The sequence below is a fragment of the Pan paniscus genome, chromosome 15 (genome assembly GCF_029289425.2).
Source record: "Pan paniscus chromosome 15, NHGRI_mPanPan1-v2.0_pri, whole genome shotgun sequence".
Taxonomy (NCBI): domain Eukaryota; kingdom Metazoa; phylum Chordata; class Mammalia; order Primates; family Hominidae; genus Pan; species Pan paniscus.
In genome coordinates this window covers 25,752,677-25,776,245 of record NC_073264.2, presented here as the reverse complement: position 1 = coordinate 25,776,245, position 23,569 = coordinate 25,752,677, and the positions used below count along the sequence as shown (strand labels likewise).

The following is a 23,569-nucleotide window of genomic DNA, read 5'->3' as shown; positions in this document are numbered from 1 at the left end:
GGAAAGCATGGTATAGCAAGGCTTAGGTGGTCCCAACTTCACCAGATAGTTTATGTAAGTTTTAACAGGGGCACGGGATAGGAATATTCTTTATTTTTATTGTTTGCTTATGTCATGGGATTGTCTGGATACTGGCAACTTTGTAATTTCTCTGTTAGAGACTTGGGGAAGCCCTCCTGCCAGGGCCCAAATAAGAAGGAATAGTTGTGATGGTGTAAACCAGAGAAGCAGTGACTGGTTGCCTAGAGCGTCCATGGTGCTTTACCATGGACAAAACTCTTTAATTCACCCCTCCAAAAATAGGAGGAATCTCAAACTTCTGTTCAGACCTGGTAGATTGTTGAACAGCAAAGAAGAAAAACCTCACTGTCAGAGGACTTAGAAGCCAGCGTGAGTAAAATCTGATTCTTGCTTAAAGTTATCTAGAGTAAAAAATAATAACCAAAAGTAATAAATTGTTTGTAGTACAGGCCAGCAATGGAAAGGGTCAGCACTCTAAAGTGGAAGGCTGACTGGAAAGGTGGCTTGGAAAAATCCTATTACTTTTGGTGAAGGGGCTCAGGCAAGGCCTCTCTGACTGTCATGTGGGCTGAGACCCCAGGCCCCTGCACCATGGGCTCCTAAGCCACATTGTTTCCCTTACCACCCTGAACTGTATTTGTTTCTTGGATTGTCTGTCTCCCTCACCTGACTGTGGGCTGCAAAGAGGCAGAGACCGTGTCACTCCTGTTACCTGTTAACCATCCCACACCTAGGCAGAGCCTGGCACATAGCAGGTGTCCTATAAATACTGAATGAACAATGGTATGCACAGGAGCTGGGGAGTTCTCAGGAAGGATGGTTCCCACCCCCACCCGTACGCCAGCCGGTGCTGAGCAGAACCCCGGGCAGGTGAGAAAGGCAGCAAAAAGCAAAGGCCTAAAGTCACGAAGCTTGGCCTGGGTTAAGAAGGTCTCTGACCCTGAGGGGAGAGACCAGCAAGAGTTCCCGGGGCAGGAAGAAGAGTAATGTTAGCTACATGTGATGAATGCTATTCCATCCCAAGCCATACTAGCCTCTTTAAACAGATTACTTCATGTAATCCTTGAACCATCTCATAAATTAGGAATTGTTACCCTGTGTTTTACAGATGGGGAAACTGAGGCCTCAGGAAACAGCCTGCATAGGTGCAAATATAGATGCAAACCTAGGTCTATAATTTTTCCAGTAAAATGAAGCTGGTTCAGCACTAACACCATTCTCTCATCATTCATTTATTTTCTTTCTTTCTTTCTTTCCTCCCTTCCTTCCTTCCTTCTTTCCTTCTTTCTTTCTTTCCTTCTTTCTCTTTTCTTTTTGAGATGGAGTCTCACTCTGTCACCCAGGCTGGAGTGCAGTGGTGTGATCTCAGCTCACTGCAACCTCCGCCTCCCGGGTCCAAGCAATTCTCCTGCCTCAGCCTCCCGAGTTTACAGGTGCCTGACACCACACCCAGCTGATTTTTGTATTTTTAGTAGAGAGGGGGTTTCGCCATGTTGGCCAGGCTGGTCTTGAATTCCTGGCCTCAAGAGATCCACCCACCTCGGCCTCCCAAAGTGCTGGGATAACAGGCATGAGCCACCGTGCCCTGCCTCATCACTCGTTTTCATTCCAACCCTGCCCACTTCCAAGACATTAACTGCCAAGGGTACCAGCTTGGAAGCCCAGAGGTGGGACTCTCCTTCCAGCCCTGCCATGAAGCAGCTATGGAGCCTTAAGCATATCACCCTCTGGGCCCTGGTCTCTTCATCTGTACAGTAAGAGCTTGGGGCAGATGGTCTGGAAAAGGTACTTTTCTTCAAATCTGCAAGTTTATCTAGGAAACATATAGCAGCCATACCCCATGACTGCCCCACACTCCTCATTCCCACAATTGAGACTGAAGCTAAACAAAGAACTGGACATCAGCTCCAGTTTGATTCGTTTATTGACAAATCAAATGAAAAAAAATTCACTTAAAAGAAGGGTATGTGATCATAAATGTAGCTAACAGGGGGAACGCATACAGCACCAGGGAGGGAGAGTGAGGCTGGACATACCATTACAGAGAGGAGGAAGAGAAAGAATGGCGCGGGGGGCGGAGGAAAGAGAGCACCTGCCAAAAATCCCACACTTTCCACTTCTCAGCTATCACTCAATCATTTTTCTGGACAGGATTAACAGCTAGAAATGGTTTAAGGGCAACACCCAGGTAGTTTGTCTGGAAGATCAGGGAGATGAAGAGTTGGAGAGAATGTGGGTGTAGCATTTTGAAGGATTCTCCAGCTTGAACCTGTTGCCAGAACCCTTTTCATGGTGAACTGGGAGTCAGGAAGCTTTATCCTGGTCTCAGCTCAGCCATGAACTCGCTGTGTGACGTTGGGTGAATCACTTTCCCTCTGTGATCCTCTTTCCTCTGCTGTAAAACAATCAAGTTGGCAAGTTCTCCACTGGCTCTAGCACTCTGCAATGCCAAGAGTTCTGGCAACCTGGGCTAGACCAGGAGACTGGCTCAGCTTCTGGAGAAATGAAACTACTCAGAAGGCCAGCCAGAGTGACGTGGCACTGGCCTTCACCTGGAGCCCACTTCCTTGGCAGTGGCAGCAATTCAGAGGGTGAGTGTACGCGCACACACCTGGAAGGAACTCACGCTCACTGCAAGGGTGATCTCTGCAAAGAATGGCTGTGAGGGAGCCTGGGTTTTGCTCTACACAGAAGGCAGGTCCACAGGACTCGGGGGGTGATACAGATGAAGAAATCACACAATCTGTAGGGTCTGGGATGCAGGATACAGTGGAGGTAGAAGGAGCAGAGGGCTGTAGGCTTTGGGATGGGGTTGGGAGGGGTTGGGAGGTAGAGCCATGCCAGCACTTCGCCATGTGCCACTCTTGTTGCAGACGCCCTCCCCCCTTAAAACAGAGGCCAGGGCCCCTGGGTCTAACAGAAGCAGCTCTTCAGGTAGAGATGCCACACTTGGCATCAAGATCCTTGATTCCTGTGGGGTCAACACCATCAAAGCAGGGGTCAGGAATTGTCTCCATTGGCTGGAGTCAAATGAGGTAGGCCAACCCATTTCCCCCTTGCCCTTCCCATGCTGACAAGCTGGTGGCTTGTGGCTGGCCATCCTCCCGCTCCAAGACACTGCCCTTGAGGCCTGGGAGGATGGCCAGCCCTGCCCTGACAGCTGTGCAGGCCACACCTGGCTTAAGAAAGCTGACCGTGAGGCTAGGAGGCAGCAGCCTCCCCACAGCCTGCCCAGGTTTATGTCATCTGTGACAGCTCTAAGGGCAAAGGGTCCCCAGAAGAACAGGTTGGAGGGAGGAGCCCACATTTGGGGTTTCTGTATGGGAAAGGACTGTGGTTCCAATTCCAAGGTCAACAGCCACAGTTTCATGGCCAAGATAGATTCTTTCATGAGTGTGTGTGTGCACACCACCACACACCTACATGTGAAGGGGAAAGAGGATACTTGGGGAAAAGACACTGAGCCTGGTATAGCCTAGAGAAGCACTCTATTTCCCAGTGTAAAACTGCCAGGGACCCATATCTGACAGCCTTTGGCAAATTCTCCAAGTACCCCAAACTGGGGATGTTTCCATGCGGATGCTGGTCCCTAGTTCAAGGCAATTCAGCAAAGCTTTATGAAGCAACTTCTCTACAAAAGGCACAACTGAGGGCCCCCAGTGGACTGAGAGCACTGCTGGGACAGCGGGAGGCCTAGCAGCAGAAACCCACGGCCCTGGGGCAGGGGGCACCCCCGCTGCTCCCGCTCACTGCTCCAAGACCTTGAAGGACAGGGGGGTGCCACTCTTGGCAAAGGCCTTCATCAGACTGCTGGGATAGATGCACCCCAGCTTCTCTGGGGTTGGGAAGCCCCATATCCTATAGAGTGACAGGCTCAGCCGGTCCCCGATATAGAAGGGACCCACCCATTTGGCACTGCTGCCATTCCTGGGGAGGGACAGCAAGAGGACTTGGTCACCCACATTCCACTCCTTCTCCTGGCTCTCCCGCTTGAAACGCCTGTTCTCGGCCTTTTCACTCACCTTGTCAGCCACCCTCCAGTGGAGCTCCAGCAGCTCCCCCACCAGCTGTAGCAGGAAGACGTCCATCTTGAGCCCTTCAATGTTTGCGCTGCTCATCTCCCACCACAGGGGCTCCGTGAGCCTTGACTCACCCCCGGTCAGGACCTTGAACGGTGTGGCATCAGTGGAGGAGGCCCTGAAGGCCAGGTGCAACAAAGGCAGGGAGGCCGCCCACTTCTTCCCATGCAGGAAGATGAACTCCTTGAGGGCCCTCTTGAATTCCCAGTAGGCCCCTGAGCTCGTCAGGCAGGGGAACTGGAGGTCCCTACTCAGGGAGGCCACCTGGGCTCCCAGGGCCAGCCCACAGCTCACAAGGACGTGCCGGGCAAACTGGGGCCCCTGGGCTGCCTCCAGCCTCACAGGAACACCCCATCTTGCAAACACATGCTGAAGCAGCACCTGGGCCACAGCCGTGTGTGTGTAGGGCTTCAGGGGGAATGCCTCCACCCACCTGGTGTTTGGGTCAGCCACAATAAGTACATGCTTATGGCCCTCTTCACTTATGGTGACCGGGCCCACCACCTCGATCTGCAGGTTCGACCAGGGGGCGGTCGACCTGAGGGGCCATGGGGACTCAATAACCTTCAACTCGCTGCCTATGAGATTTCGGGGGATGCAGAACAAGCAGCTCCTGCAGTAATCTTTCACATGCTCCTGCATCCCAGGCCACCACCCCAGCAAACGCAACTTCTTGTAGGTCTCTTCGGGCCTCTGGTGGGCCCCCAAGGGAATGTCATGCACAGAGAAAATCAGATCCCTCCGGAGTTGCGTCGGGACTACCCAGACCCTGGGCTTCTTATCTCCCTTGAACATAAGCAGGCCACTCTCCTTGTCGAGGCTGAGTGAGTTAAAGGCAGAACTAAACGGTGAGGAGCCAGACAGTTTCTGCCCAGCCTGCAGCCTGGCAATGATATCGGCCAGGGTGCTGTCACTCAGCTGTAATGCCAGCAAATTGGGCCTCTTGCCCATGGCATGGGGACTCACTGTAGGGGCTGGCACATCCTTTGGCAAACTCCACCACTGCCCACCCCCCTGGGCACCCTGCTTGGCCAGGGTGTCCACTGTCACAGCAAACAGAGAGCCCCGGTAGGAGGTTCGGTAGATAAACGGAAGGGATGAGAGGCCAGAGGTGAGGGATATAATGTAGGAGAGCAGGCTTGGGTGAGGGAGTGGAGCCCCATCAGAGGAGAGGAAGCCCCGAGCCCTCCAGAGGGGCAGGAGCTCCCACAGGAGGCTGAAGATCCAGTTGCAGTGAGTGAGGAAAACCACTGGGAGTGGGGACTGGCCAAAGCGCTCCAGGCCGCAGGCCACGGCTGCCAGGTGGGCATAGGTTGGCGTGTAAGGGGAGCATGAGAAGGAAAGGGAGACAGGGGGGCTGGTGGGCGATAGAACATAGAGACCAAAGCCAGCACACCACTCATCCTCACGGTAGAAGCAGTAGCCAGACATGTGGATGCAGACGAACGTGGACAGGTCAGAGAAAGGCGGCAGAACCTGGAAGAAGCGAGGCATGGAGGCCGCGGGGGTGAGCAGGCGGTTCTCCCCCAGCAGGCCCTGGAGGAGGGCCAATTCCAGGGCCCTCTTGCCTTTGTCCTGAACCAAGAGGGACCATCGGATCAACCAAGCTTTGGAAACCCTGCGGCCCTCCTGCACCTCAGGGTCCGCAGTGGTCCGGGAGGCATAGGAAAGGTCCAGGACCACCGGGGTGTCTCCAATGCAGCGGGAAAAATGCTTGAGGGCCCAGGCAACAGCATAGGGGCTGTCTCCCCCTGACTGGGGGCCCTGGCTCTCCTCGTCAGGGAGGAGGGGTTTTGAGGTATAGGCTATGGGGTGCTTCCTCCCTGAGTGCTCCTGATGGAGGATGGCCGTCAGGGCCACGTGGCTCACGGTCACCTCCAGGCGGAAGGGCAGCTGGGAGTTGGGGGCCATCAGGCAGAGGGCAGACACCAGGGCTCGCTTCAGGGCCAGGAAGGCCTCCTCATGCTCCTGGTCCCACTGCCAGTCAGGCTTCTGCTTGAGGAGGCTGTGCAGGGGGCCCACTAGGGCTTCATAGTCAGGGATGGCATCCCTGTGGGAGTCCATGAAGCCCATGAAGAAGGAGAGTGCGGTGAAGTTGCTGGGGATGGTGAGCTGGGCCAGGTGGGCAAGAACCTGCTGGCAGGGAGCCTTTCCATCCCAGGGGATGCCTAGGTAGGGAGAAGCTGCCCCTGGCAGGAGGTCGATGTCCAGGGCCCCATCGGGGGGATCATGGAGGCTGAGGCACCGCAGGATCTCCTCCGAAAGGGACGGGCACTCCACCCTGAACACTGACGCCAGCGAAGAGTCAAGATCGTCCTCCTCAGCCGCCTTCTGTGTGCCCTGCCCCTGTCTCTGCTCCTCATCCTGCCTCTCCTCCTTCTCTTCCCTGACTTCTTCCATATTCGGCAGACTCTCCAGGGGCCCAGAGTCAGCGTCATCACTCAGCTCAGTGACACTGGCTGAGCTGGGAGGAAGGGTCTTCCACACCTTCAGGAAGTTGCCAATGTCAGTGTCCAACCTACACCAAAACAGATGGAAGAGGGAAGGGCAGCCCCGTCGTGAGCAATCCTCCAAAGGGAAAGCACCTCTGTGGAAACCCCATTCCAAAGTGTCCTGAGGCTGGGCCAAGTGCCAACAACTTGCATGGCATAGGCACAATTGGGCCCCTGCCTATAAAGACTTCCTCTACCTCATGCATGGGCCAGACCCCCAATATTAGAGGTTCATTTGTGCCTTGAAGGCTCATCCAATCAAAACTTCACTGACCAAGTAACATTTAAACTAGCTGTAAGCCAGTGGTTTGATAAGAGATGACTGGCGGCTTCCAGCCTAACCCAGGATGAGCAATCCTGGAAAAGGAGGGGGCAGTGTCACCAAAGTGAAGGAGAGCCTGACAAGGAGCTTGTGAGGACACAGCTGACAAACCTCATCCACATCACTTTTTTCCAAATTGGCAAGGTAAGACTGGGGGATCTGGCCCCAGGAAGCAGAGCTCTGCCCAGAAGATCCTGACAAAGGTCCCCTGCTGGGCCTAGGGAACTGGCAGGTGGGCAGCAGAGGATCCAAGTTACTGCAAACCAATTGTGCTGGCACCAGCAATGTGACCTTGGAAAAGTCACTTGAGTCACAGATTCCTCATCTATAAAATGAAGACAGTGGTCATTTACATATAACTCAAGTTGTGAGGATCGAATGAGACGATAAACATAGAAAAAATCCTACTTGGTGAATACTCTAGACACAGCTTCCCTTGGATACAAAGAATAAGAGCAAGGCTGTTCACTGCAGCCTCGGACCCAACAGCATATAATGGAAGTGGTCAAATGGCCCTCAACAAGAAAACAGAAAAATCTTTTGGGTACTCATGTAATGGAACACTATATGACCATTAAACAGAGCTACATGAATTAGCATAGGATACATCTGAAAAAACTAATAAATCATTGAGCACAAATGCCAGTTTGGAAGGATGCATGTAGAATGTTAAAACTACATTCTACATATGTGCTTTCATGTATGTATTAAAACTTACTGTAAGTGGTTTATGAACACATAAACATGTGGCACAAGTATAAAGACATGAAAAAGTCAGATCACTCTGATCATTATTACGCACTAGATGTTGGCCAACACTAAGGGGAAGTTTCCGATCAGCCCCAGGAGGGCCTGGGAGGCTGGGGAGGCCTGACCTATTACCTGTTTGGCTTCTTCAGAAACTCATCCAAGGTGGGGCCATCACGGCCCAGGGGGTCATCAGGCACCATGAAGAGATTCCCCGCAAAGGTGAAAGGCAGCAAGCTGGGCCCAGGGGGAGAAGAGGCACAGTCACTGTGAGCCCTTGACCCACCCACACCCTGTTGTCGCCTGGCTTCTCCATGGGGCTGAGACCCACATCCTGGCAGGTGCTGGTGGGCACTACTCCAAGGCCTCTCTTCCAGCCCTAATCTCTCCCATGCCAGGGGCTGCCTGACATCCAAGGGGAAGGAATGGCTCAAGCCTCTGGGGACCATCTTACCGATCTTTGACCATCAGTTTCTTGGAATTATTCATCAGGATGTGAATCTGCTCATTGGTGACAATGATGCCATCTGTCTCCTCTGCCAGCTTTACCATGAACCTGCAGGGAGAGGGGAAGTCACTAATGACCCAGTAACTAGCCCCCTCACTTCCTGGGTCATCTGGGAAAATGAACTTGCAGCTTCCCATTGAGGTGTGTCAGACAAAGACACTGCCCTTCCTACTCAGAAATCCAGGACCCCCGAGCCCATCCCCTTCTCTATGCAGCCATGTGAGATCACTGATAGGGATCAAGGTCATCCAAGGGTGACCTTGGATGCACGCATTCCCAGATGTATATACAAACACACGCCCCTGTTATACGCATAGGCACATACGTAGACATGCACAGACACAGAAACTCACATTCGTCCACATTCACACAGGTGTATTTACTGCTTCCGTTTTTTTGCATCTGTAAAACAGAGATAAAATACCTACCCCATGTTGCTGTGAGGATTAAACTGAATGAGATAATACTTTTAAGTGTCTAGGTAAGTGCCGGCCACACAGCACACACACAAATATTCCATTATAATGCTTCACCAATGCATAATATTCATATACATTCCAGGACATACAGACATATATACGCTAACACATATAAGCACACATACCTGAATAAACAAATCCACTTTTCCAAGGATCACCTCTCCTCTAAAGAGGGCTGTGACCAGGAAAGAAAGCAAAGGCTACCTACTTCTCAGTAGTCCCTGAAACTTTCCATTCGGGCTCCCCAAAGCATGCTATTCTTCAAGTGCCCAGCAGAGGGACGGTCTGCGGAAAAGCCATCTTCCATCAAACCCACGCCTGAACTTAAAGGCACTTAAAGACTCAGTGCAGGGGACCAGCTCTACAAGGAGGGATGCGTGAGGTTCTCTGCCCAGCCCTTCCCAGGCCTGGTTGGGTGCCAGGTCTTGGGAAGAGTGTGGAGAAACAGAACTTCTCCCTGCCTGGCATGAGAGTTGCCTATGTGAAACCAAGATCTCTGTCTGCTCAGCATCAACTCCAACCCAGGACCAGTGACTATGCCTGGGCCTTCCCTGCCCTAAGAGAGGCAGGGTCACAGGCTTCCCCTGAGCACAGAGGTCCTGCAGCCATGCTGAGGAGTGGGCGCTTAGGATTGACAAGCAGGCAAGCATTCAGGGTTTAGGCATTCAGGGCTCTCCTTTTCCAGAGCCCTGCCCAGGGCTCCATCCACAACAGCCATGCACAGACCTCCACCGGTGCCGGGGCTCCGAGGGAGGAAAAGACTAAAGCAGTCTGGAGACATGAGCCTCAACCGAAACGGGCACCCAAAATCCTGGGGAACCTCTCTGATGTTCACAGGTCATGGGGGAAGAATGCCTGTTAGCTAAGGCAGACGGACTCCAGAGTCCCAAAGTCAGAAACAACTCCGGGCTTGGGGAGAGCCAACCTCGAGCCCTTTCCTCAATGTGCCCATCCCTCTGCTGACAGATGCCCACCCCACCCTCTGCACAACCGACACCCCCAACATGTTTGCCTCCATTTCCCCAGAGAAGACAGGCCGGACTCCACCTGACACACCAGCCAGGCCCAACTCCCTGAGCCCAGGAGGGCAGGCCTGGGGACCGGCACACCTATAATCGTAGGTAGTGATCTTCTTGCCATTCTCAAGCTGGGAGGGTGTGATTGAAAGCATCTTGAGCGAGTGTAGCTTCGTCAGAAAGTGGCTCTCTGGGGGTGAAAGGCAGAAGACAGAAATGGTCAAGGGAGGGCTAAGTGGAAATGGCCACTCTGGGGTGGCAGAGGGTGGGGGCAGCAAGGCAGAGAGAAGAAAGCTTGGTGACACTGTGGAGGCTGGGCAGGCAGGGGACACCTCACCTCTCACCCTCCGGTTCTTCTTCAGCTGCCAGGTGGGTACAAACACAGTGACCTCTCGGTGTCCCCGGTTCCAGAAAAACTGCACTGCCATGGCAATTCCTCGGCAGGAGAAGAAGTGCTGCAGGCCATGCCTGTGGGGTCGTGGGACAAGGAAAGACCCTGCCTCACCACTCCTCCCTCAGAGCCAGCCCTGGGGCAGCAAGCAAGCAATGCCAGCACCAAGGACACCAATGATGCCCTCTCCCCTTCCCTCCATACTCAGACATTCTGTGAGCACCTACTTGGTGCAGGGCACTGCCAGAAACTCTGTGTGTGTGCACGCGTGTGTGTGTGTGTGTGCATGTACCAGTGTGTACGCATGTGTGTAGGGACATTGAGGGCAAGAGGAAGAAGGCAGCCCCTCCACTCAGAGAGCTCAGTTGAGGGCTTAAAGCAAACAAAAATTCCTTTGGCCACCGACAGTGTGCTGGGAGTGTGCTCTGCACAGATAACTACTCTATCATGTGGCAAATTATGTGGCATGCACATGTTTATGCTAACACCTCTACAGCAGTAAGTACTGTGGAGGAAGGGCAATCGCTAAGGGCCAGCAGGGTCAGGAAAAGAAATCTGTGCTGGGCCTTGAAGTTTGGGCTAAAAGTTTAAAAGCTGGCCTGGGAAGGGCATGGACCTTGGCAGTGGACACATCTGAGCCAAAAGGCCAGCTGGACCCCTTGCTGGCTCAGGGATCTTGGGCAAGATTTCCCACCTCTGAGCCTGCTTCAGCATCTATCAGACAGGGAAACCAGAAACCTGCCCTTGAGGGCTGCTGTGAGGATTCCATGCACACTGCCTGGCACGCAGGAGCCACTCAACATGGATGGACCACTTCCCTCCCATCTCTTCCCCATGTCGCCCATAGGAAGGTTGGGAAGGGATGCCCACATTCTGTCCCCCAGGGATGCCCTGCCCCAGGTCCACAGCATCCCCAGCCCACCCCACACCCGTGACTACTCACACCATGGCCACACTGCTGCCATCGATGACCACTCGCCGCAACCCCTGGTTTCCAGGTTCCCCTGACAGGTTCAGCTCGAAGGGTGTATTCAGGGCCTCGTGGTACCTCTGGAAGCTGGTCACTGTGCTGTTCGCTTGCAGGTGGCGAGGTGGCTGCCTTGGGGCCCCCTCCCAAGCCCCCAGGAGCCCCTCCATCTGAAACTGGTGCTTACTGCTGAGGGCCAAGGTGCCACTGGACTGGGGACCCTGCCTTCCAGCCTGCCCCTGGCCCTTCAGTAAGGAGACACTAGCCCTTGATGTAGGCTGGACCTCACTCAGAAGTCTGGCTACATCCAAGGTTGGCCCTGCATCCGTGGGCACCTTCTGAGCTGCAGGTGTTTTGGGAGCTCTGGAGACTCTGGGGGTCACAGGTACTTTGGGAGCTGCAGGTGCTTTGGAAGCTGCAGGTGCTTTGGAAACTGTAGCTGCAGGCCCGACTTGAGCTTTGGGTGTTTTGGGACCTGCAGGTGATGTTTTTGCTACAGGCATCTTCTGAGCCTGGGGAGTTTTTGGAGTTGTGGGTTCCACTTGAGCTACCAACACTGGTTGATTCACAACTGTTTTTTGAGCTGTGGCCATCAGTTGAGCTGTTGGCTTTGTTGGAGCCAAAGGCACTTCGGGAGCTGCAGGCTCTGTGTGCACTGCCAGCATCATTGGAGATGTAGGCACTTTGGGAGCTGCAGATGGCACTTGAGTTCTGGGGGGATTTTCAGCTTTGGGCACTGCTGCAGACATGGGCACTTTGAGAGTTTCAGGCACTGTTTGAGCTCCAGGTACTGACTGATCTGTCAGCCCCCCTTGAGCCACGGGCTTCCCTTGCCCTGTTGGCAGCACTGGAGTGGGTCCCTCTTCCAGTCCCTTAAAATCCAACTGCATACTCCCTTGATCCCCCGGCTCACTTCCAGCCTGTAGTTGGGGTGTAGAGGTCAAGGGTGGCCCTATCTGTGGGAGATCCGAGCTAACTTTGTCTTTAACATCTGAGCTCCCAGGGACCACCAATAAACTCGTAACTTTTGGGGAAATCTCTGGCCTTGGGCAATTCTGCAGGGCTGCTTCTCCTCCCAGCCCCCCATCTGGTCTACCAGCTGGGCTTTCTGCACTAGGCAGAGGAGCCAGCTCCTTCTGCTTCCACTCCAGATTTAAGGGCAAAGGATTCTGCCCTGGCAGCTTCAACTGAATGGGGCCCAGAGGTCTCTGCCAGAAGGGGAAATTGAAGCATGCCTGGGACAGGAGCCAGGCCAGATGTAGAGAATGCAGCTCATTGATCCTCCAGAAGGTTGCAGCAATAGCCCCCGGCCACAATGGCCCAAAGGCTGGCCCCGGGGTCCAGGCCTTCCAGGGTGGGCACACACCCAGGGCTGATACTGGAGGTTGGAAGAGGAGTTTATCTTCTATCTTCTGGACCTGCCTTTGCTTCAACAAGGCTTGTGTGTGGTTCGTGGAGTCCTGGCTGCTGGTGGCTTGCACTGACCCTTCCTCTTGAGCACTGTCCATACCATCTTGGTTGTTGGAACCGACCCTGGAGGAAGCCCAAGTTCATTGAAAAGGTGGAAGGCCAGTTTGGTCCCAAACTACTACTATTTCCTTAGGGAAGGGGAGCAGGGGTAGGATCAGAGAAGCCAGGCTCATTCTCCAGAACTTACCGTACCAGCTGGTTTGCTGCCTCCTGCGGTGTGCTCTGGGCTGGGATCAGGGACCCAGTGGCTCCCAGGCTAGATAATCTCTTTGAATTTTCTGGGCCCCTGTTCTGGAGGGTCCCCATGTCCACAAAGGGTCCAGGACTCTCTCCCACGGACACCATGGCTGGGGCTTCCTTCTGCTGCTGGGGAGGGCAGATTAGAACCTCCGGATCGGAGTGGGAGTCAGAGATGCCGAAGCGGCTGAGCCACTCGATGATGTCTTCCTTGCCTGCAGCATCCCGCACCAGGCTCAGCAGCAGCTCCTGGACCGCTGGGGGCAGCTGCAGTAGGTCCCCTGCATGCTGGTCACCACGGATCCAGACCAGGGCCCCAAAGGCCCGGGTCACCTCAGCCTCCCAGATCCCCCGGGGGGTCAGCAGAGGGGCAGGGCCCCAGCGCAGTCGCCCCACCAGCTCCTCCAGCCAGTTCTGTGTCATGATGAAAGACTCAGTCAGCCCGCCCACCATCAGGGAGCCAGGGGGGCCAGGCACCAGGTAGGCAAGGGTGCTCCAGCAGAGGCAGTCCAGGAAGAGGCCTTGGGCCCCAAGGAAGGCACAGTGCAGGATCGGTGGGTAGCGAACCTCTTTCCACAGCTCTGGGCTGCACAGGCCCTTCAGGTATTCCTGGGCACAATGGGGAGAACACAATGAAGTCAGCCCGTTAGGGGCCTGCCCCTGGATCTGCCCTCACCACCCAAAAGGCCAGCCCCTCACTAACCATGTGGCCCCACCACTACCACCCCCCATCCACCATGAGCCAAATGACTCCCCCATGGCCAGCCACTCTCTCCCTGGTCCTGCACCCTCACACACCCATTTCTTTCCAGGGAACACCAGCAGAACAGGGAAGCCTGGGAGAGAGGAGAGAAAGAACCCAGGTTGCAGCTCCAACTCAACCTCAACTGATTAGGTTAATTGTGGGGCATCTATCACCTTCTCAGCACCGCAGTCTCTTCACCAAGAAAAAGAAAGGTTAAACTGGATGCTCCTGAGGTCTAGTCCCAGTCTGGCATTCCTGAATTGTGTGACAGCTGGGGAGAAAGTGGCTGCACACTACTGGGCACCCTCCATAAGCTAGGAACTATGCAACCTGTGGCAAGTTATTAATCACACAACATGCCTGCCCCCGTGCCTGCAGTTCCTCCTCTGTAAAATGGGAACAGTAATAGTTCCTGCCTCATTGGGCCACTCTGAAGCTTCAGTGAATTAATACACAGAAAGTACTGAGGATGACACCTGGCACAGCCTGTTCCCATTTTGCAGGCTGAGAAGAGCTATGCAGCTTGCCCAAGGGCACACAGCTAGAGGCTCTGATACTAGAATTTTTTCCACCTCCTCTGGCAGACCACAGTGACTACAGGGTAATCATGTGAGACTCGAGCTTCATCCCCCTCCAGAATGCCTCTAACACAACCTGTACCCCTAATCATAGTAACTCTGTTGCCCAGAGGCAACAGAGGAGGAGATAAGCCACTGGGCCAGTGTCCAGGGGAACCCCTGCACCCGCACATACACGCAATAGCTAAAGAGAAGGAAGAACTCTGGCTTTCTGGGCAGACCAAGTCCTAGAGTTCACAGAGCTCACAGGGCACACACTCGCCATCTTTAGCAGTGGCTGGGGTGGGCGAGGTTGGGGTTTCTCCACTCTGGCTGAGTTCCATCTGTGTGGTCCCATGAGCTCTTGCTCCAATCAGCCACCCCATGTGGACTTTATATGCCCCCATGCCCCTCCACATCCCCTTTCTTTGATAGTCATCCCTCTCATCCCTCTTCTTGCTTTCCCCTGGCAGTCCCATACTCCATTTTGGATCTCCAGCAGCGATCCTGAAGACCACCCAGGTGCCTCTGCTCAGTCCCCGGGCCATCCTTCCCGGCTCAGGCCTACGTGTCCCTCTTCCACCTGGCCAAGGCCACAGACCTGCAACTTCTTCCTCAGAGCCTGAAATACATGTCTAACCTCTTTTCAATCAGTTCAAAACCAGCTCAAAACGTGATGGACATCCCAAGCCAACCCCTCCTACCCCAACCTCATCTGGTCCCACTGCCTAGCAAGGTTAAATCTGAGCAGGTGTGGGCTGTCTCAGACCTTAACAAATATTCCCCACCCCATGCACCCCCATTTCAATGACCTGAAAACAACATGAAAAATGGAGAGATGTGCTGGGGAAGAAGATTATGGGTGGCTTCTTTCTCTTTCTGCAGAGAGCTTAGAATATTTATGGTTCCATCAACTGTCCAATATTTTATTTTATTTTATTTTATTTTATTTTATTTTATTTTTTGAGGCAGAGTCTCACTCTGTCACCCAGGCTGGAGTACAGTGGCACAGCTAGAGGCTCTGATACCAGAATTTTTCCACTGGAGTGATCTCGGCTCACTGCAGCCTCCGCCTCCTAGGTTCAAGAAATTCTCCTGCCTTAGCCTCCCGAGTAGCTGGGATTACAGATGTGCACCATCACGCCCTGCTAATTTTTGTATTTTTAGTAGAGATGGGGTTTTGCCGTGTTGGTCAGGCTGGTCTCGAACTCTTGACCTCACGCGATCCACCCGCCTCAGACTCCTAAAGTGCTGGGATTATAGGTGTGAGCCACCGTGCCCGGCCCGATATTTTAAAATTAAGAAATATATAGGAACTGTGATAATTTTTAAAATAATAAATATGAACTAATATTTAGTGAGAGCTTATTATGTGTCAGGCACTTTGCACACATTATCTTATTTATTCCTCTCTCTGCCCTTTAAGGAAATACTATTATCCCCATTTTAGATGAGCAAGGAAGGCCATATGTCCAAGATCACACAGTTAGTAGGCTGGGATACTCAGGCACTCTAGCTCCACAGTCGGGGGTCTTCACCATGATGCCGTCTATACTGTAGAGGGAGAGAAGATAAGGAAACAACAGGCATTTACAGCCTGTTGCCTAAAGCCAACCCAGACCTTCTTCCTCCAAGAGGAGAAAAAGTACAGAAGAAGAGGCAGGAACATCTAACAACCAGGTAGAAAGATGATACAGAAGAATAGAAAAGGACACAGAAAAAGAGCACTGTATTTGTAAGAATATATTGTCCAATACCCACAGGTCGTTAGTCAACTTGGGGGTTAAATAAAAGCATTTATATGACATATTTTAATATTATTCTGTACTTGTCAAGGTGCTTTATTACTTAACACCTAACTTAGGGTTCTCCTTTCTCATAAGTCAGTTATCATTCATTGTCTACTTTCCAGAACCACCCCAATTTACACTGCAGGATACTCAAAAGGCTCAGAAAACAACAAGAAACTCTGGAATTGGAAGTGAAGGGGAACATGAAAAACCAGGTTCTTTGAGGAGCAGTTAGATCTGAGAGCCCAACCACTCCCAACACACATACACACACACACACACATTCACACACATTCACACACACACACACACACACACAGGCTTGGCAAGTACCTTCCCGCTCACTGGAGGGCTGTTCTCCAGGGAGTACAAAACAAGGTCTTAGGAGTCGAGGTTGATCAGCATAATCGAAGGTGTGAGCACCACACAAAAAAACATGGAGGGAGTGAGGAGGGCCAAAGAATGATGTATACAATGCAAGCTAAACGCAGAGAAACTCATTCTTCCCACTCAGAGATTTGCTTGGCAGCCAGACCCTGACCCTCCAGGCCAGGGAAGCAGGCATACATTCTGGAAAACCTGGCCAGCCCAAGAGCAGAGACTTAAAGATCACAAAACGGGGTCCCTAACCAACAGCACCTGCAAATCTCTCTACAATCAAGCTCAAAACCAACAAGTCTTGCCCACAGCCTCCACTCCCAATCAGCTTTTTGTCCTTCACTCTTTATCATGCAAGGATTATCAGGCTTGCGAGGAAAACTTCTAACGTGAAACACAGAGGACAAACCATACAGGAAAACAAAAAAGCAACCTGAAAGAAGAGAAACTAGGGGGGAGAAGAAAACTTCAAAAAGCTTACTATCATTTCTATCCTCAGAGAGGTAACAAAGAATATGGTACACACTAAACAAGAATAGAATACATACGTTTCAAATTGGATTTCAAAAGCGTAGGATACTATTTTTTAACAGAGAGAATATAAGTGACTTCTAGACATTAAAAATTTGATGGCAGAAATGAAAGACCCAAGAAAAGGCTTCAAAGATAAAATTAAGGAAACCTTCAGAAAGCAGAACAAAAAGTTAAAGTTGAAAAAGAGGAGAAAACATAAGAAAAGCAGAGGACTTCCAGAAAGAGAGGACAGAGATAGCACAGGAGAGGAAATCATCCACTAAATATTTCCCCACATTTCCCGGATCTGAGGAACATGAGTGTCCAGATAGAAGGCCCCCTAAGTACAACAAGAGTGCCTGACAATGGAGGAAAACAGAACCGCACAAAGGGGCCTCACTGGGAGACTGCAGAACATTGGGGAAAACTGACAACTTCCAGAGAAAAAAACATCTCACGCAAATGACCAGGGACCAGAACAGCTTCAGGCTCCTCCAAATGGAGCACAACCCTCACATTTCTGAAGGAAAATAATTTTCCTTTTATAATTCAATATCAGCCAAGCTCTCAATCAAGTATCCTTTGGCTATGCAACGTGGACATGCAACCTCAGCATTTTTCCTCCTGTAAAACTTTTCCCGGGAAGCCACTGGAGAGCAGTTTTCCAGGAAACCAAGTAAGAAAGAAGCAAAGACCATCTCCAGGATGACGGTGAAGAGAAATCTCAGAATTTATTCATCGATTCGACAAATAATTCTTGACTATATGCCAGGCACTGTTTTAGGGTGACAATGGTTATTACACAGGACAGCTAGTTCAGATTGGAGGGTATGACTCAAGAGACAGGCATGTTGAAAGCAGGCATCTGCATACACTTTGCTGCTGCACCATCTTTTTAACTTGAGGTCTTTTTAACTTGAGGCTACAGAGGGATGTGTTCCATCAACCCAAGAAAGAAAAAGTTTCAAGGTCCAGGACATGAGTGTCTAGCAAAGAAAAAAGGCAAAGGATGCCAAGAACGACAGCTGTGTCAGCCTGGAAAGCAACTGACCAGACAGGAGAGACGGCGCCAAGAAAAAAGTTAGAACCAAAAGAACACCTTGAACTGATAGACTGACCTTGTAGAAAACTGTACTGAGAGGCTACTGGAAGTGGTAAGAATTAACAATAGGTACAAAGAAAGGCAAATTGAAAAGCAAGGAGTGCTTAACCTCAATGACCTCAGTAAAACCCAAAAAGTAAGAAAGAAAACAAAATCATAGTACACTTCAGTGCTTCGATGTGAACGCTATGTGCAAGGCATAATGAGGCAATGCTAAATGTAGATTTAGCAGATAATTGAGACAGAACTATCTTGAGAAGAGGGGCTGGCCGTGAAAGGGAGCTAAATCCTCACATACGATAATGGGACCAAAAAAAGATAGCAGCAAACGTCGATTAATTAAAAGACAACCGTGTCTACATATTCTTTTAGAAATGTGGAGATGCGTAAATGCCAGAGCAAATACTGTCAGTGGGGATGGTTACTGAAGGAGGAATTGGGAGGGCCGGGGCAGGGAACCTCTGTGTGCTCTTCTAAGCCTTTTTTAATAATTGGACTTTTCAAATGTGTATTACTTTGATAAAAGAAAATTTAAGTTTAAAGAAAAAGAAGTATTCAGTGCCCACAACACAAGCAGGTGTCCTGGTAAATGTTTAACAATCAGCTGGGGGTGGGGGGTAACCTTGATTTGTCGCATTTGCCAATTTCTGTGGCATAAATACTCCCACCATGGCTGTAAATACTCCTCCACTCGCTTGCACAATTCCCGAAATTTTAACAGTGGGTCCATAGGAGCCAACTCCAGGCACTGACCGCAACCAACTCTCAGGGTACTGCTCACAGTTAGTGTGCAGCAAAGATAGTTCAACTTCCATCTGACAGCCAAGCCAGATGTCAGCAGGCCACACCCTGTCCCAGAGCTCCAGAACCCAGTCTCCAGAAGGTACTCTTGCCCACTACCACTGCCTTTAGGCTCCCCATCACCTCCCGCAGTGGTCACCTCTCTTCTCTGCCGCCCACACCATCCTCACCTCATTGCCAAAGGGGAGAAGGGTGGAGCAGGGCTTGTCCCGGGCCTCTTCTGATCATTACTAAAACCCGCCTCTCCACTCACTGATTTCACCTCAGAGAGGCCTCCCCAGTGTTTGTTTTGCTGCCTGGGAATGTGTTTCACAGTAATGTCTTCAGTGTTTTTTTGTTTGTTTGTTTGTTTGTTTGTTTGTTTGTTTTTGAGACGGAGTCTCGCTGTGTCTCCCAGGTTGGAGTGCAGTGGCGCGATCTCGGCTCACTGCAAGCTCCGCCTCCCAGGTTCATGCCATTCTCCTGCCTCAGCCTCCCAAGTAGCTGGGACTACAGGCGCCCGCCAACACGCCCGGCTAATTTTTTGTATTTTTAGTAAAAACGGGGTTTCACCGTGTTAGCCAAGATGGTCTCGATCTCCTGACCTCATGATCCGCCCGTCTCAGCCTCCCAAAGTGCTAGGATTACAGGCGTGGGCCACCGCGCCCGGCCTGTCTTCAGTGTTTTTTAATCCCACCACAACAAAACAATTTTAAAGCACTCAAGATTTACAGAGATTTTCCTGAGAAACCAACCACATAGAAACACACTCAGGCCCTTCTCTAGATGAGCCTGTATCCTTCTCGACCCCTCCTCCCCTCAGACCCCAACAAGCCACCTCACCATCAGCCCTTCCCCAGTCCTGCAACCTGTAGTCTCCCAGAGTCCTCTCTGCCTGTTGGCCTATGTTCAGTATGCCATTAACAAAGTGCATGATTCTGTGTCCCTACAGCTGAGATTGGGACCAGCCACGCTGCCTCCCTATGAGAACCACAAGACATCCTTACACTTGGGAAATGTTTATGTGTCAGATCGCTGGACCTTAGACAGCATCTAATCCAAGACTTCCACTTTACAAACAGGGAGATCGAGACTCAGAGAGGGAAAAGGACTTGCTCAAAGTTACGCAGCTAGTCAAAAACAATAGTAGCTAACATCTATACTCTATAGCTCTCCACATTTTGTAACAGTATTGTAACATGCATGATTTCAGCAGACTCTCACAAACTCTTCATGAACCAGGTATTATTATAGTCTGTTCCATAGATGAGGGAAATGGCTCAAGAGAGGATAAGTTATTTGATCTGATCACCCAGTTCAAATAGTTAACAGGTAGCAAACCCCAGTCTCAAACTCTCCTCACCATACCCTTCCTATCTTGGTTGTAACTTGGTGACAGCATATCAAACCCAGATCCCCTAACCCCGAGACAAAACTTTAACCCCGCCCCCCCACCTTCCCTGTCCTCCTTCTCCAAATTGCCAACAAAGTCTCCTTTATGCTCATTGTGTACAATAAGGCAGGGAGCTACCCAGAATCCCCTCACGCTGGGTTCCCACTTTTCAACAATGCCTTTCCCAAAGGGAAGACAAAGGGGGAGTGGAGGAACAGGGCTAGGAATCAAGGGAGCCACTGATTCCATTAGCTGGGCCTACAGTGGGAGCCTGAGGTGTGAGATCTGCGGTCCGAAGAACCCTGAAGCAGCAGAGGGAGATGGAGCAGGTAGGCCTGGAGAAGCCAATCCAGGATTTGAGCAAGGAGGGGGTGGGGGGGGGGTACCTCCGAAAGTGTGAGTCCTGGCCCGGCACAGTGGTTCATGCCTGTAATCCCAGCACTTTGGGAGGCCAAGGCGGGTGGATTACCTGAGGCCAGGAGTTCAAGACCAACCTGGCCAACATGGTGAAACCTCATCTCTACTAAAATACAAAAATTAGCTGGGCATGGTGGCACGTGCCTGTAATCCCAGCTACTCAGGAGGCTGAGGCAGGAGAATCACTTGAACACAAGAGGCAGAGGTGGAGGTTGCAGTGAGCCAAGACCACGCCATTGCACTCCAGCCTGGGCAACAGAGTGAAACTCCATCTCAAAAAAAAAAAAAAGAAAAAGAAAGTGCGAGTCCCCTAAGAGGGTGAGCTGCTGCCTTTCAAAGTAACAAAAAGATTAAGAACCCAAAGAACCCAAAACACTCCTCTTGTTAGCCTACCCTACCCCGGCTTCTAAATGTCTTCCTCTCAAGGCCTCCAGCACATATGTTCTCTGGGAAGACACCCCTTCCCTCTCCTAGCACCTCTGTCAAAATTGGAAAAACTGCTGACCCAGCAGCTCCACAGAGGGGTTGAGGGAGGAACTTCCCAGCCTGCCTGCCTACCAGACTGGCTGGCCGAGTTCTGGGCCTCCCCACCCATGGCCTTGACCAATTAAGATATAGGTATAAACCCATCTGCAGTAGGTGTGCATGGTGAAGGGGAAGGTGGTCTGGGGCAGAGGGAGGCTGTGGCATTCCTGTGGCATTCCTACAAAGAAGAAGTAAGATAAAGGAATCTAAGGGAAGAGGTAAACCTTGGGGGACAGTGGAATCTGACAGGCCCAAGGGGAGGAAAAGCTTGTGAGAGAAGCCAGGGAGATTGCAAGAGAGGCGCACTGTGATCTGGCCTGTCCAAGGTCCAGCCCCACATAGCAAGCCCTTTCATCTGAAAACCCATAGCCCTCCTCCCAGACTCCCACCCATCTCCAAGGGCTGGGAATCTGGGAAGAGGGCTGCACCCCACTCTGAACCCCTGCAAGAAGCTGAGTGGCATCAAGAGTGTGGGGCAGGGAGCCCAGAGCCCTGGGTTCTGGTCCAACCCCCACCACCTCACCTACCTGCCTCTGAGCACTCAGCCAGGCCCCTTACCCTCTCTGGCCACCAGTACCTCATCTGTAAAATGCCAGTATCACTCTAGAAGCATCTCTAAAGGCCCCTCCAGTCCTAGTACTCAGAGGCTCCAAGGGGCAGCCCAGGATTTAAGGAGACTTAAAAGGAGACAGAAGGACCTGGGCCTTTCAGTCTTGGTGGAGAACAAAGAGGTGTGTTGCAGAGGCCACAGAAATACAGCGCCTTGAGTTGCTCCCCAGATGGAAAAGTGGGACTGCTGATGCTGGGGCCCTGGCCAGGGAAGTCTCATGGGGGACACACACCGAGGAGGTGCTCTCAGTGCACTTGAGGGACAGAGGTGACACGTAGGGAAGGGGTGGGGCAGGAAAGGAAGGAACCAGAGGGAAGAAGCGGGCATGGAAGGAGCGCAGGCTGATCTGGCGAGGCAGGAGGATGGCCCACTACCTGCCTGCCACACTGCCAAATCCAGGCGGGGGCAGGGCGGGTGGTGCCTCTGCGGACCACCATCTCCCCAGGGGAAGGGGAGAGAGTGATCTGGCTGGAAGAGATGGGTGGGGGTGGGGAGAAGCTGTTTACCTTGGCTTTGCCCATGTTCTCTCGGGGCCCCTCGAGCTGTAGCCAGAAGTAGGGGGTGTCCGGGCGGCTCTGGAAGGCGTTCAGCTTGACCCTAAAGATGCGCTGCACTTGCAGACGCTGCCGCTGCACCCGAGGCTTCGATTTTGTCTGCACCATGAACCATTCCTGCGCCGGAGGATCGCCCCCAGACAGGAGCATGGCTGCCCCGCCCGCTCCTGGAACGAAGAAGACGATAGTGTCACCCGGGTCTCGGTGCGGCAGGCGCCCCAGCCCCCAGCCCCAGGCGCCTAAGCCACGCCCCCTCCTCCCCGCGGCGCGCCCCCCGCACGGCCTCCTTCCTCCAGGCGGCGGGACCCACCCGGCACGGCTCGGGCGCCCGCCCTCTGGAGCTTGGTCCCCTTCGACCGCTGCTACCGCGACGAGCTCTTCCTGCCCGGGGTTGTAGCTAGGGGTGGGACCGGTCGGGCTCCTGCCGCCCTTCCCTCCGCCCCCAGCCTTCCCCCTCCAGCACTCCGCCAGCCCCTCCTGGATCAACTCTGTCTCCGTCTGCTGGATAGCTTAAAGGGGCGCGGAGAAGAGGGAGGGGGAGCCGGGGCGGGGAGGAGGGGGCGGGGAGGGTCCCGGAGGCCTCTGCCTTCCACCCAAGTTTTGGGCCCAGAGCCAGAATCCAGGGGTCAAAGTTAGTTTCCTTCCACGTTCCCCTCTTGCTAGTGGAAGGACGGGGAAGAGGAAGGAGGGGAGGATTGGTTTCCGGCACCCTTTTTTGAGATTTGGAACAAGGATCTCTCCCCTTTACCCCCACCTCCCCCCTACCCCCAACCGCCTCTCCCAGGCGTCCCAAGAGAACGGGGACCTCGGCCACTCCTTCCCTGGGAGGAAAGGGTTAAGGTAGAGTAGGGTGGGGAGCCCAGGGAGGCCGGGGCCTAAGGAAACTCTGGGCTGGAGACCAAGCAGGAAGGAAAGGGTAACAGCACTGACTCCCCACCCCCCACTGAAGTCTAGGGACAGCCTGGAGCTGGCGGGCAGCCCAGACCCTCCTGAAGCCCCCCAGGGCTGGAGGGGCGGGAGAGCTGCCAGAGTTTTCAGACTTGAGTTGTTTATGAAAGCCCTTTTTAGCACGTTTGAGTTATGCTGTGAGGGGAAGGAGATAGAGGGTCCGGGCAGTAATGTAACCTCCGAGGTCTCCTGCAACCCCTGACCAGTCAGCCAATTGGCATCAGTGGTCTGGGACTAACCCTGGGCTAGGGGACCACCTTCAACACCCAGGCTCTGCTCACATCCCCAGCACAAAGAACACCTTATACAGCCTTGGGCCTGAATAGAACCTGGCCCTGTGGAGGGCAGGGCCTATGTCTCGGCCTCAATGATCTTATTTTCCAGACTAAAACGAAGAGCCACAGTCTGATAGACACAAGTATACCTATGAGGTCAAAAGGCATCAGACTTTAAATTAGGCCTGCCCTGGAACATCTGGTCTGCAGGGTCGTCCTGTGTTTGTGTGCAGGCAAGGGACCAGGAGCACCC

General features: G+C 52.6%; 1 protein-coding gene across 1 annotated transcript; it reads right to left on the bottom strand.

Annotated features, from left to right (window-relative positions):
- Positions 1–1,927: 1,927 nt before the first annotated feature.
- On the bottom strand, positions 1,928–22,852 carry NYNRIN (NYN domain and retroviral integrase containing). Its single transcript, XM_003809109.5, has 9 exons — positions 22,404–22,852; positions 22,046–22,260; positions 12,680–13,338; positions 10,999–12,555; positions 10,002–10,132; positions 9,758–9,854; positions 8,116–8,217; positions 7,797–7,898; positions 1,928–6,618 (listed from the first exon to the last, which is right to left on the bottom strand). The coding sequence occupies exons 2-9, from the start codon at positions 22,241–22,243 to the stop codon at positions 3,768–3,770; spliced, it is 5,697 nt and encodes a 1,898-aa protein (XP_003809157.2). The 5' UTR covers positions 22,244–22,260; positions 22,404–22,852; the 3' UTR covers positions 1,928–3,767.
- Positions 22,853–23,569: the final 717 nt, after the last annotated feature.